The sequence below is a fragment of the Callospermophilus lateralis genome, chromosome 8 (genome assembly GCF_048772815.1).
Source record: "Callospermophilus lateralis isolate mCalLat2 chromosome 8, mCalLat2.hap1, whole genome shotgun sequence".
NCBI lineage: Eukaryota > Metazoa > Chordata > Mammalia > Rodentia > Sciuridae > Callospermophilus > Callospermophilus lateralis.
In genome coordinates this window covers 28,902,348-28,916,152 of record NC_135312.1, presented here as the reverse complement: position 1 = coordinate 28,916,152, position 13,805 = coordinate 28,902,348, and the positions used below count along the sequence as shown (strand labels likewise).

General features: G+C 40.8%; 1 protein-coding gene across 3 annotated transcripts in view; it reads left to right on the top strand.

Annotated features, from left to right (window-relative positions):
* The window catches only part of Rell1 (RELT like 1), a 62,664-nt gene that overhangs the window by 37,150 nt on the left and 11,709 nt on the right, over positions 1–13,805 (top strand). For 2 of the 3 annotated variants that reach the window (XM_076864815.2, XM_076864816.2), the window contains exons 4-6: positions 4,062–4,119; positions 6,412–6,648; positions 9,349–9,487. In XM_076864815.2, the coding sequence (XP_076720930.1) occupies positions 4,062–4,119; positions 6,412–6,648; positions 9,349–9,484 (431 nt within the window). In that variant the 3' untranslated portion in view covers positions 9,485–9,487. Of the gene's footprint in view, positions 1–4,061; positions 4,120–6,411; positions 6,649–7,289; positions 7,697–9,348; positions 9,488–13,805 lie in introns of those variants that run through there. The other variant, XR_013092177.2, reaches the window with a different exon arrangement.

The window sequence follows — 13,805 nt, the reverse complement described above, 5'->3', positions numbered from 1 at the left end:
CACCCGCTCCCCTCCTTCCCAGTGGTTGGGACTGAAAGTGTCAACCTTTCTGACAACTGGCCCCACCCTAAGTCACTCCATTAGTGTAGACTGAGTGTGATCAAGAGGCTCATTATGAATAACAGAAGACATTCCTATGGCTCAGGAAATTCCATAGTCAGTGGAGTTTTCTCACAAATTTGGAAAGTTCTGGGGATTCTATAGCTTTGTTTTCTGGGTAGGCCGGTAAGCTGTCTGCCGGAGTACAAATGGAGAGTTTTATAATTAATTCCCAGATATCCCGAAATATTCACGTGAGGAGAGAGATAGGCTCCTTTATGAAGCTCTTACTGTGACATTCAATTTTTGTCATGGCAGAAGAGATGCCTCCAAAAACTAAAGGATCACCAAGAGGGCTCTGCCATGTGCTGTATAAGTAGACTGTGCTCTGAACTTCAGTCAGTCTGCATCTGTTTGGGTAGAGACCTGGACCTTAAAACAGTAGGAAGGAGAGTGTTAGGGTTTAAAGTACTTGCTCAGACAATCCTAGGGGGTGGGCAAGTGACTTCTAGCTGTGTGACTGTGGCCAGCTAGTAAGTTTTCATTTCTCTGTATAGTAGAATGGGGATGATAATTCTATCTGTATTAGGGCCTTGGAAGTATCCAACAGAGTAAGGTCTGTGAGGCTTTTAGGCAGTGACTGGCACATATCAGCCTTGTTAATTCTGGTGATGGTAATAGTAGTTCTTGCTTGGGACTTATGCCTTGAGTGTCAGGAAAACTTTGAAGAGATAGCAGTAAGGGAGACTACAGGACGCTCTTGCCTGAAAAGGACTCTTTTATGCATATGATAAAGCATGAATTCAGGGGAAAGAGAGGAAGCATTTTCTAGAAAACACCACCTATTTGTTCTCTATGGGTTTTCCTTGCCCATTCTCAAGAAGCCTGTGAAAGGAAGTATAGCTGACAAAATGTTGGCAAGCATAAAAAAAACATCTTTTATGGCTTTATAGGAGTTATGGATAATAAAAGTAGGAGGAGAGATAGTTGGCACTTTTGTTTTTGAGATCATGGTGGAAGTAAGTATGTGTGAAAGAGAAAGATCTGTAGCTGCCAGTTTGACCAACTGCAGATTGAAATTGTTCAAAACAACAAAAAAATGTTGCATCTGTACTGAGCATGTACATATTTTTCTTGTCATTTTTCCTTAAACATATAATTCTGAATAACAACTATTTACATAGTATTTACATTGCATTCAGTATTAAAAGTAATCTAGAGATTATCTTAAGTACTCGGAGAATTTGCATAGGCATCTGCCATTTTATATGAGGAGCTTGAGCACCTGAAGATTTTGGTGTCTTCTGGGAGGTCCAAGGACCAGTCCTCCCTAGATAACACGGGACAACCCTTTATTCAATAGAACCTATATTATTGTTCTTTTATTATAATTTTACAACCAAATTAAAGTGTGTTTTCAAGTCCTAATGTGATGTGATGTTAGAAAGCCTTCTCATCACAGAAAATCAGAAAGGTTCCCCAGGGACACATTACTGCAGTTTACTCTCTGGTGTAGACTTGGCCGTTAGCCCAGAGATAGAGGGGACTTGCATGTGTACATGCGTGTAAATGTGTATTCTGTGTTAATCCCATATGCCCACCGTCCTCCCACAGTGTGGATGAGAATGGTGTTTGGGTAGGAACTAGAGTCTGCTTTTAGAAACTTCATTCAGAGCAAACAAAGAGCTGTTTACTAATTATTTATAAGAGATAAGAATAAGTCACAGGAATTCATAAAAACATGAGAAACAGCAGGCACAAGGGCACATGCCTGTCATCTCAGTGACTCAGGAGGATAACAAGTTCAAGGTAGCCTCACCAATTTGGTGAGACCCTGTCTGAAAATAAAAATTAAAAGGGCTGAGGATATATCTCAGTGGTGAAGTGCCCTGGATTCAATCTCCAGTAGCATACCCCCTACACACAAAAAAGAGAAACAAGTCTACAGAACACAAACTTTGGTAATTATTTTAATACATTTTATCTTCTGGTATCATTTTACAACTTGATGTTTCATTTTATAGGCAGTCATCATTTTATAGGTGAATAATTTCCTCAGGAAACTATTTAAGCTTTGTTTTTAAAAAGCTCATTAGTTTAATTGTTAGTATTAAAGTTATTGCTATCCATGTTTTATATCCTTTGTTGTTGATTTCCCTTTTTTTTTGATTTTATGATTTTGAAGTTTGATAAACTGGCAAATTACTGTGTATTTTAAATATAATCAATTACAAAGTTGTACATGGGACTGTATCCCTGTATTAGTCCATTTTCTGTTGCTATAATTAAATATCTGAAGCTGAGTATTTATTTAAAAGGGAGGTTGATTTAGCTCACAGTTTTGGTCATTGAAAGTCCAAAGTTAGGAAGCCCCATTGATTTGGCCTCTAGTGAGGACCGCTGGGCTGGGTCACAACACAATAGGTGGCATCATGGTGGAAGTATGTGTGAAAGAGAAAGATCACATGGGAACACAGGAAGCCTGAGAGTGATTTATGAGTTGGGCTCCCTTTTTTATTTGTTCATTTTCAGCACTGGGGATTCAACCCAGGGCCTTATGCAGGTACTCAACCAGCGAGCTACATGCCCAGCTCTCCCCATGTATAACCTCCATCCCTCTTTTTTATAACAAACCTCTCTTGAGAACCAGCCAGAGTACCATACGATCTTTATCAGTTGTTTCTGAGGGCTGTACCCTCAATGACCTCATCACCTCTTACTAGACCTCACTAAAGGTCCTACCACCTCCCAGGCTGCCATGCTGGGGACCAAACTTCCAACATACAAATCTCTGGGGGGCAAAAGCACATCCAAACCACAGCAATATCTGAACCCATTATCTGAGAGCAAAGTTAATTTTCCTGCCCTGTCTTTATTGCATTGAAAGAGATTCCATGAATCCATTTTCACTACTTTTGCAATGACAAGGGTCTTTTTTTTTTTTTTTCCCTAAATCAGTTTTGTTTGGAAATGCATTTGGACAACCTCAGGGATAGTTATGAAGGGCAAAGAAAGTATTTCTTTTAACAAAGGATGGTATGTTATGTTAATAATTCTTTAAAAAGAAATCTATGCATTCTCAAGGGTGACAGTAGGCCAAGAGGACCCCTGGGGGATGAAAATTGAATCATGGAGGGAACCCAAAACACAGCACAGATAAGCATTTGGAACATGAAAAGATATGTATCTTCACTTTCATGGAGTATAAATAGGAAAAAATAAATAAGGAAGACTGGCTCCTGGGTGGGGCAAGAAGGAAAACTAGGTTGAGAAATGCTTCCTATAAACCCTTAGCTCTCAACACCTCCAGCAGGAGTGGTTGGAACTGGCCTTAATTGCCCTCCTCTGGGGGTTCATTGGAATGTTAAATGTTGGCATCAGCTCGCATGGTAAATAGTGATTTTTTATTTTTTCCTCTCTAGAGAATTCATTGTGGTTAGTCATGAGAACAGTGCTTTAAAAATCAATGGAAAAGGTTAGGAGGCAGCAAGAGTATTTGGCCTTGCCAATTAAATAGCTGAGAGAAATGCAACATGCACTTCAGCTTTTGGTTCTTGAGAATTTGACCACTCTGCAAGAGGGAAAGGGACATGTGGTGAGGGTGTGAGTGTGGACAGGGGACCCTAGAAGCTGAGATTCAGTTTGATTTTGTTGAAAGCCTAGCTTCCCTCCCCCTTGCATATTTAGATTAAAAAAATTAACATCAGAAGACTAATTTGTCAGCCTATATTTCATATATATGTGTCATATATGATACCTATATACGTATTACATATATATGTTGTGATCAATACTAATTTTAAGATATCTGTCCTGACTTAAGGACTTACATGTCTTGAAGCAGAGCTAAGCCAGTTGACCCACCTGGAAAATTAACCTTCTCCCTTATCCAGAGTCTCAAGAATCAACTATGAACTGAAAGACCTGAATTCCATGTTTTTCCAGCAGCTTTTATGATGTGATAATTCTATGATTGTTCACCCCTTCTACTTTAATTCTTTAATGTTCTTTTTATTCCCTAGCAAATGCTGACGTTTTAAAGGCTATGGTGGCAGATAACAGTTTGGGTGATATTGAAAGGTAAGTCTCCTCCTCCCACGGAATGGGACATTACCCCAGTTGTTTGCTCAGATGGGATGGCATTGGAAATGCTGTTCTGCTGGAGCAGATTTCCCAAATTTGGTGCTATTGACATCTTGGACCAGCAAATCTTTGCTGAGGGGTACTTTTGGGTGCATTGTGGGATGTTTAATAGTATCCCTGGCCTCTACTTAGTAGATGCCCTTCTGAACAGCTCCTAACTTCTCCCTCTACTTAGTAGATGCCCTTCTGAACAGCTCCTGACTTCTCCCAAAATGTCTCCACACATTGCCAGTGTCCCCTGGGGGAGTGTCACCTTGGCCAAGAATTGATGTTATAGAACATTACTGGGAGGAAGGACGGTTAAGAGACTAAGAGCAGGAACATAGCTTAGGAACTGGTACACCAAATCTTACTTCTACCTCTTATTGGCTACCTGTTCTTGGGCACTGAGCTCCACCTATTGTCTGTAAAATGGAGAAAGACCATTGTACTAACTCCATTGGGTTATTATGAGGAATGTGAAGTACCTTGGGCACTGAAAGACCCTTATGAACAGTGGTGACTGAATGAACACTAGGTTGGTTTGATGATAATTGTATGTTTTGAAGGAATTACTGGTTTTAGGTTATAGTTGTGGAGCTCTGTATTCCTTTATAATTAATTGCCAATAGCTGTATTTTATAAAATTTTTCATTTCTCCAGCAAGGAGCCTTTATTGAATGCCCACTGTGTGCTGGGTGCTGTGCTAGAGCAGGACATGCACAGACCCTTGTCCTGGAGGAGCTGAGTCTGTAGGAATGGAGACAGGTGCATGAGGCCTTGTGGTGCACAGCCTAAGTGGCTGTAGGGGAGGTGAAGACCGGAAGCTCTAGGGACTCTGTGGGGCCAGCAGAAAGTCAGGGAGGTACATGGAAGAGGCACCATCTGGAGTGGACATTCAAGTGGCAGGGGCTGGTTGCAGGCAGAAAAAAAAAAAAAAAAAGTGCAGGAGAAAAGGCGCCAGACATGGAAGTATGGGATGCACCTGGGGATGGTTGGTCTAGGGGACCAAGTTGACACTGTGTTCCTCCAGGAAGGATCTGCTCTGTGTTTTATTTTAACAATTTAAAGTGGATCCCTAAAGAGCACCAGGAAACTTTTGACTGGCTGTACCGTTAAGATTGTCTCCTGTCACAGTCTGTACTTCAAGAATGTGCGGCAGGCTAGTTGTCAGCAGCCCATGGCTGTTTTTTGCCATCGTAAGGCTACCATGTGCCCTTGGGGCTCTTGCTGACATCTCAGGTATCAGCTCTGTAGAGGTGCTGCCCTTTCTGTACCCACATTTGTCAGAGGGCTGGTTATTCCTGGTCATCTGGCCTTGTCCTGTTCTAATCCCTTCCTTTCTAGGGGCCAGACCTTGACATGTGCCTTTTGAAGGTAGCCAACATCTGGCCTATATACTTCTGCATTTTGTGATTTGACTAGTCTGGCTAAATTTCTTCTAGATTATTAAAGTGGCCTCCACTGTTTCTGAAGCACAATATATAGCATGGTGGGTAAGAGTGTGGTTTCTAAAATTTGACTTTCTCTTCAGATCCACACTTATCTGCTGTATGACGTCAGGCCAGTTACTTAGTTTCTCTGAGCCTCAGTGGCCTCATTTTTAAGACAAGGAAATTAATAATACATACATTGTAAGGTTTTATAAAGATTAATTGAATTATATAAAAAATTCTTAGAATACGAAGTGTTAGCTATTTTTATGACTTATCGTCACCACCAAACACCTGTTTGAGGCATTACTTTTTCATACCTTGACCTAAAAGCTTTCTTCCTTTGATGCAGTAGTCTATTGGATTTAATAGTCTAGATTAAGTCATCTGAAAATTCAATTGGAATTGAAGTTTTTCTCTTCTCCAGGGCATGTATGATCCAGGCATCTCTTAGCCGAGTTCCAGGCAGATGTGGCTTAGTGTGAGAAGTTAGTATGGCTGCATGAGGTGGGAGATGCGTGTTTTACAAAGAAGCCTAATGCTGTAAAGTCAAGCAGAGCATCATTAGTAGAAGCAGTGGTTTATTTCTAGCCAGTTAATTACATTCTAGAAGTGATAAATCACGTTATTATAGTTAGAGATGTGTTGTCCTTACATGGTCGAGGGTCCTGAGTGCCTGCTGCCTAACATTCACAAAGTCCATTTGACAATTGGAAGTTGTGTTTTTTTTCATTTAACCATTTTTTTACATTATAGAGGAGAGATGACTTTTGCTGGCTAAATCAGTTCTATTTCCTCCTTTTCCTTCCTTCCTTAGTCCAGTGACCCCCAGCACCCCCGGGAGCCCACCTGTGAGTCCTGGGCCCTTGTCACCAGGAGGTACTCCAGGGAAGCATGTCTGTGGCCACCATCTACACACAGTGGGTGGAGCTGTGGAGAGAGATGTGTGTCAGCGGTGTCGGCACAAGCGATGGCACTTCATAAAACCCACCAACAAGTCCAGAGAGAGCCGGCCACGGCGCCAAGGGGAAGTCACTGTCCTCTCTGTTGGCAGGTACGGTCCCTTGTGTCTTTTGGAGGGTCCGGGACATGGTTGCATTTGGGTACAGATTTGTATATATCTGTAAATGTGGAGTCTGTTCTCCTAAGCCTGGCTCAGATGAGATCTGTGGACGCTTACAGGTGTTTTGGTCTGAGTTCTGTGTTTCCAATAGCAGAAGAACCCTAAAAGGCAGTTATTGCTAGATCAGATGGGAGATGTATTAATTAAGTTAAATAATTAATTACTCACTTTATAACAGATGGAATTCAGAATCTCAACTATATACAGAGTAGACATTTCTATATGGAATCCAAAGCAGGCAATTGGGGAGGTGGCTCTTCAACTTGTTGTCCAGAGTCCCAGGCCCCTTCCGTCGTGACTGTGTCAGATCTGTGAGCAGGAGAAAGGTCATGGAGGATTGTTCCTGGGGGTATTTAGTGAGAAAGGCCTGGGAGTGCTGCATATCATTGTGGTTCACATTCCCTGGCCACAAATCACTTGGTTACACCTAGCTGCTAAGCAGCTGGAAATGTTATACAGTCATGTACCAGGGAGACAGATCAGGTCAAGCATCTGCCACATAAGACCCATATGAATTGTGATGATTGCTTCATTCTTTTTTCTTTCTTCTTTCTTCATCCTGGCGGTCTCAGTCTTAAAGTAGCATTTACTGGTGACCCATATGTGATCCAAAGATCTTGCAGTTTGAGGAACAAATGAGTCTGACTTGACATGAAGCATTTTTGCAATCTCTGCGGTTTGGGCTCAGGTAGGAAGTGCACTGCTAACTTTACACTGCAAAGATAGTTGGAGCCTAGAGGTGAAGATTATATGTGGGAGTCAGGTTGGGAAGATCTTAGCAAAAGTTGGTAGTAATCCTTCTTTCTCAAATGACAGACCTCTGGGAAGTATAGCCCAAGCCCATTGCTTCACTTGAGTCCTGGCACCACTGCTTACAAACTATTAACCTGGTCCTGTGCCTCATGTCCCCCTCTAAAGTGAGAATGACAGCCACACTCATCTCATAGGGTTGCTGTGAAGACTAGACGAGATGACTCAGGTAAAGGTTTCATAACAGTTTTGAGCATGTTGACTATCTTCATTATTATTATTTTTATTTTTATTCAGTTGAGTTTCAGCATGTGTTGCACAAGCCAAGAGGAGAAGACCGAGGGCTGTTTGCCACAGCAAAACAGTACAACTCATGACCACAGTGTTTTATTAAGAGGCAGAGTCATGGGAATTTATGAATGCAGATGAATGAGAACATGGAGCTTGTTTGGACAAAGCCCATTTTGTTTGCTTAAAAAAAAAAATCTGCTGAAATTTTCAACTCAGGTTTGACTTGACTTTTTGAAATTTCCCAAACCCAGCTCTCTTGGATATTGGGTACTATGAGCTCTTAATGGTCACAGGCTGTGTTTCAACACATGTTGCTTATGAGTCTTCCCATTTGGCAGAATAAACTTTGTGTTTATAACTTTCCCCTGCTCTTTCTTTCACTTCCTAGAGTCTTCCTCCTCCTCATGGTTGGTGAACACATTTTGGACAAAGAAGGAGAATTTATTTTAGATTGTTTTTGTGGAAATTAAAACCAGAACCAGAAAGAAGCTATCATTGAAAGACTAGGGATTTAATGATAATGCTCTAAAAAACAGTCAAATTAAGTTAATTACTTTAACTTCTCCTTTAATGAAAATCTCTTCTTCAACTTCTTTAATTTTTTCTTTAGGCCTTATTGAAAATTAACTCAAATTTGTTTTTAAAAAACAGAAATAAATCTTCAACCCAACACCAGCTAATACTGATAAAATGCATTATTAGGGTTCTTTTGGCTGTGTGTGTGTGTGTGTGTGTGTGTGTGTATAGCACTGACAGGTGTATATTTTTGTGAGATAGTTATCTACTGACAATTACGGCTATGTCAGTTTAGTTTTTTTTTAATATTTATTTTTTAGTTGTAGTTGGATACAATACTTTTATTTATTTATTTTTAAGTGGTGCTGAGGATCCGACCCAGGGCCTCGTACATGCTAGGCGCATGCTCTACTGCTGAGCCACAACCCCAGCCCTGTGTCAGTTTAGTTTTAAATCAGTTGTGCTTTTATTAGCCTTCTGTGGTTAAAAAAAGCTGATGATAAAGCTCATGTCATTGTCAGAAACCATAACTGTGAGGCTGTTTAATTCTTGAGTACCTGTTTTAATGCAGTTTGCATGCTCTATAAAATAATCAGTGTTGTGTATGATGTGGTTGAATGAATCAGCTGGAAAGTTGGGCAGAGGACTACAGGATTTGCTGCTGGGGAATGCCCCTCTTATTGAATGTTTCTCATTGCTGTTCCAACTTCTGGTTGAGTTTGTTTGGGGTCCTCTGTGTAGACTTTTTTTCTTTCTATATTAGGGATTACATCCGTAGACAGTTTAATTTTAATTTTTAAATTTTGTGGCAGGGTCTCACTAAATGCTAAGGCAGCCTCAAACCTGTGATCTTCCTGCCTGAACCTCTCTAGTTGCTGAGGGTATAGACATGTCCATGCCTGTCTAGATAGACTTTTTTTTTTTGAGGTGCTGGGAATCGAACCCAGGGCCTCACCCTTGCTAGGCAAGCACTTTATCACTGAGCTACAGCCCCAGCCCTAGATAGATAGATGGTTTTTGATTCACTCATGATTTGTACTCAGAGCTCATCAGCTCTTCTCTTTTCGCTTCTAGGTTTAGAGTTACAAAAGTGGAAAACAAGGCAAACCAGAAGGAGCGGAGAAGTTTGATGTCTGTTAGTGGGACGGAGAGCGTCAATGGAGAGGTGCCTATAACACCTGTGAAGAGAGAGCGAAGTGGCACAGAGTAACAGGTGAGCTGTAGTTTTAGTGACATTGGGGTTAAGGTGATGCATGGTACTGAGAGCCTCCCTTTAGTTTGTGGTCACATAGGAATGACATTTGGCAAGGAAATGGGAAACCTTTCCTGAAAGTGGTAAGGCGAAGGGACCCTGTGTATGATTACTTGTCTGCCCAGAGCTTCTTGTAAAAAGGCTGCAAACTTGATAACTCCAGGGACTTGGCCTGCATAGTAATGAGCACAGACGATTATATACTAGGCAATATGGAGTGGTGGAGACTGTAGCAAACCAGAAATCACATCAGTCATTGGTAGGGCCTGCATTAGACCTAATGTTGCTGTATCTTCTTAATTCAACAAAAAGTGAAATCCAGACTTTAGAATGTGAAATTACCACTGGTTTTTAAATGTTGTGGCTTATAAAATTTCCTGTAAAAAAACCCATGCAGGCCAAATGATACATATTCTTGTCATCATTTTTAGGTTAACTGTGTTTTGAAAAAGGCTGGAGTTAGCAGATCAATGCTTTTTCCTTGAATTGGAAACCAATTTTCTTTGATATGTCACATCAAAGAAAATACCCTCAACAGGAATATTACTCTCAGTACCCTCAGTAGGAACATTACTCTGAATTGCCCTCAGTAGCATTATAATTGTTGCCAACAAATATTTTGAAGAAATTAAAGGGCAAAAATGAATGCTTCTTGGTTTGGCAGTTTTAATTTTGGAAGGCACGGCTTTAAAATCGCAAAACCAAACCCTGTGATAACTTGATCCTGGCTTACCTTTCCTTTTACTCTTTTCTTTCTGTTCTGGCTTGAATTGCATTTTCCCTTTTTATGCTTATTATATGTGAAGGGCAAGGGGTCGGCCATGCTATCAAAGCATCCAAGGAGCTGTCCGAATCTGAACTTGAAGACAGAGTGTTTACAGTGTACAGAGGGAGGGAAGGTGGGGCGGAGGAGGCTTGGCCTTGAAGGAACAGAGAAGAGGCAAAGTTGCATCTGAGCCCTGGAACCAGGCTGCCAGCTTCAGATCCCAGTTCACTGTTCACTAACCCAGGATTTGGGCATGGAGCTGCAGCTGTTTCTGCCTCACTGGCAAATGGAAATGATGCTATCTCAAGGGGTGGCAGTGAGATTTCTGGGGACTGACCAGGAAGCCCAGGCTTGGCACACTGGCAGTGCTTGGTGAGTACTGCTGAGTGCTGTGAATTAGCTCCCTTTGGTGGGTGGTGGGATCAGTGGCATTTGGGTTGAAGTTTTTCCAATAATCTGCCAGGCTCAGAGGAGTAGATGTTCTGGAAGTAATTAAAGAGTTGTGCTCCTGAATCCTCTGGGGCAAAGGGGCTCTGACAGCTTTGGCTTTCTCCTGCTGTTCTTTTAGGCTTGCCTTTGGGGAGATTTGCCCTCTTTCCCTAGATTAGGAGCCAAATGGGACCTTATTTGAAGAAAAGAAACAGTTTAGTAAAGTCTGTCTTTGGCCTTGGGGCCAGTTTCTGGTGACCTTGGGAAGGGAGCCAGGCAGGAGCAGGATGATGTAGTGGATGATAATAGCAGCCAGTGTTAATCAGTATCCATTCTTCTAAACATTGTGCTGGTATATATCTCCCGTGTCTCCACTACAAACATCTCCTAAGGGGGTCCATATTATCATCCCAGTTTTCCAGATGAGGAAACTGAGGTACAGAAAGGATAAGTTACATATTGAAAGTCACATAGCTGGAAATAGAAGTCAAGATTTGAACCTGGGTCTCTGACCATAAAGTCAATTACACCCACCCTTCCATCCACAGAGGATACTCATTAAGGGGACTGTTTCCACTGATGATTGAGAACAATGGTCTAATGTGGTAGCCACCAGTCACCTATGGGTATTGAAATTTAAATGAATTTTTATCAAAAGAGTTTACCCTAGTCATATGTCAGGTGTTCAATAGCCACAGGCGAGAATCTCCCCTATTGAATAGTACAGAAGTAGAACATTTCCAGCATAAAAGAAAGTCTTATTGAACAAAGAAAGTGGCACCTCTGTATTAGATTTGGATTACTGAGTGACCAGGGTAACTTAAGAGAAGTATTTTGATTAAACTAAAGGAGAACTTGCCTCTCTGGGAAGAGAAGCATCTGGCTATTCAAGTCTAAGGTAGGGAAGGACCAGCAAAGAATGCCTGGGTTTTGATGACAGTGTGTGACAGGTTATCACCTGGACGGCAGGTTAGGCAGGTTATGAGATGAAGCTCAGGTTATGAGAATGTGGCTCAGTCTCAGGCAGGAACTATAAGACCCATTAGACCTAGTCCTAAGTAGATTCTGGCTAAGGCTTGGGAAGGTTAAAAGAATTAAGATTGCTCAGGTGGCTTTCTTGGCCCAAATTCTATCTATATTTGACTCCAGGAACTTGATCTGATCATCTCAAGTCCTGACCGCATGTAACTGGTTTACAATTTGATACTCTCTGCAAAGCCAACTGTCATCTAGCAGGATATTGCATTTGATCAGAAGACATGGGTGAATTCAATGTGAACTTTACCGTTTGAAAATTGTACCTAACAGCCCTTACCCCCTTTCTCCTTGAATGTGAAATAAAGATAGAAATTCATGGATTTAAGGCAAATGCCAAGGGAGTATTTAGACTATAACTGGCTCTCCTTAAAAGATAGTCACACTTCTTGTGCTATCCCAATCAGCAGAGGCCTAGATGAGAATGCATTCTCTGAGCCTCCAACTTGCTGTAATTAACTTTGAAATTAAAAATATTTAATTATGGAAATTTTCAAGCTCAAAATCAGAGAGAATAATCTTATGAATGCCCATGATCCATGGAGTAAATTAATTGTAACTCAGCTTTTGGAATTTAGTACATGGCTTGTCTTGAAAGGCCATTCTGTGTGTTAATTTCTCAAATGAAGGTCATAAGCACAGAGGTTTAACAACTTATTTAGAGTTACCAGTAAGTGGTAGAATTTAGTCAAACCCAGTCAGCTTGGTTTCAGGAGTCACAGACTTCATTTAACTGGGTCCAGGAAAATCAGGTCCCTGTTCATGTTGGAACCTACTGGGTGACCCTGTGAGACTACCCCAATAACGTATGGACTTTGAAAAAGGAAGAAAGTGAATATTCACTGACATTTAAAAGAAATTATATATTTATTAAGATTTTTCTTATATTTCTTATCCAAGGAAGAGTGACTGGAAAGTTTAATTTGACTTGATTTTCCAACTAGAGAAACCTGAAATTTTTCTGACTGGGTCAAAATCTCTGAATTTAGGCTGAATCAGATTTGTACCAGAATTTAACTAATAAAGTAGGAAAGGGGTGTTATGTGACTTTTATATAATTGGATAATAGTTGCATTTTTTTCCTGAAAGAAGGTTTAGTTCAAATGTGGAATTTTATCTAAGCTATTTTCCTGGAATGCTTTGACTGTAGAATAGGTCCAAATATTCAAATGCAAATGTAGATCCACCCATTGGTAAGTTTTCCCCTCCCTCCCTCCCTCCCTTCCTTCCTTCCTTCCTTCCTTTTTCCCCCTTTTTAGGTGGTTTTAATGGAAACTGAACTGAGTACAGTTGGTCCCAGGTATCTGTAGATTCCACATCCATAGGTTCAACTAAGTGTGGATCCAGATATTTTTTCTTCTAATTGAATCTATTCCAAACACATACACACTTCTTTGTCATCATTCTCTAAACCATATGGTATAACAACTATTTACGTAGCATTTACATTGCATTTGGTATTACAAGTAATCTAGAGATCATTTAAAGTTTACAGGAGGACCCACGTAGGTTACATGCAAATAATGTACCATTTGATGTCAGGCCCTTGAGCATCCATAGATTTTGGTATCTTTGGGGTCCTGGGACCAGTTCCCCCATGGATCCCAAGGAATGGCTGTGTTCTAAATGGAACTGTGTCAACATTGGGGCAGGATTTCTCTCTCCCCATCTTTCCTTTGCTCTTTTAAAAACAAAATCTGTTGTTTGTCCTCTCCTCCCCCTTATTCTTCTCACCCTGCCTATTTGGCCTGAGTTCTTTTCTGTGGCTAGATCTAACTTATACTCTGCCTGATTTATTTTGGCAATGCGGTTAAAATGGTTTCTTTTTTTCCACAGAAAATGTGTTTTGATTTCTTCTTAGAAGAATAAGCTTTTGTTCTTCAAAGTTAAATAAATCGAATTGCTTTCAGTCTCCAAATGCCACTGCCTTGTCTTCATTGTCACTGGTCTTTTGCTTTTTAAAAATGATACTGTAGTAAGCATTCTATATTGCGTGTTTCCCAAGGATGTGTTCCTTTTTCCATTTTATGATTCTAGCTTATTAAGAAG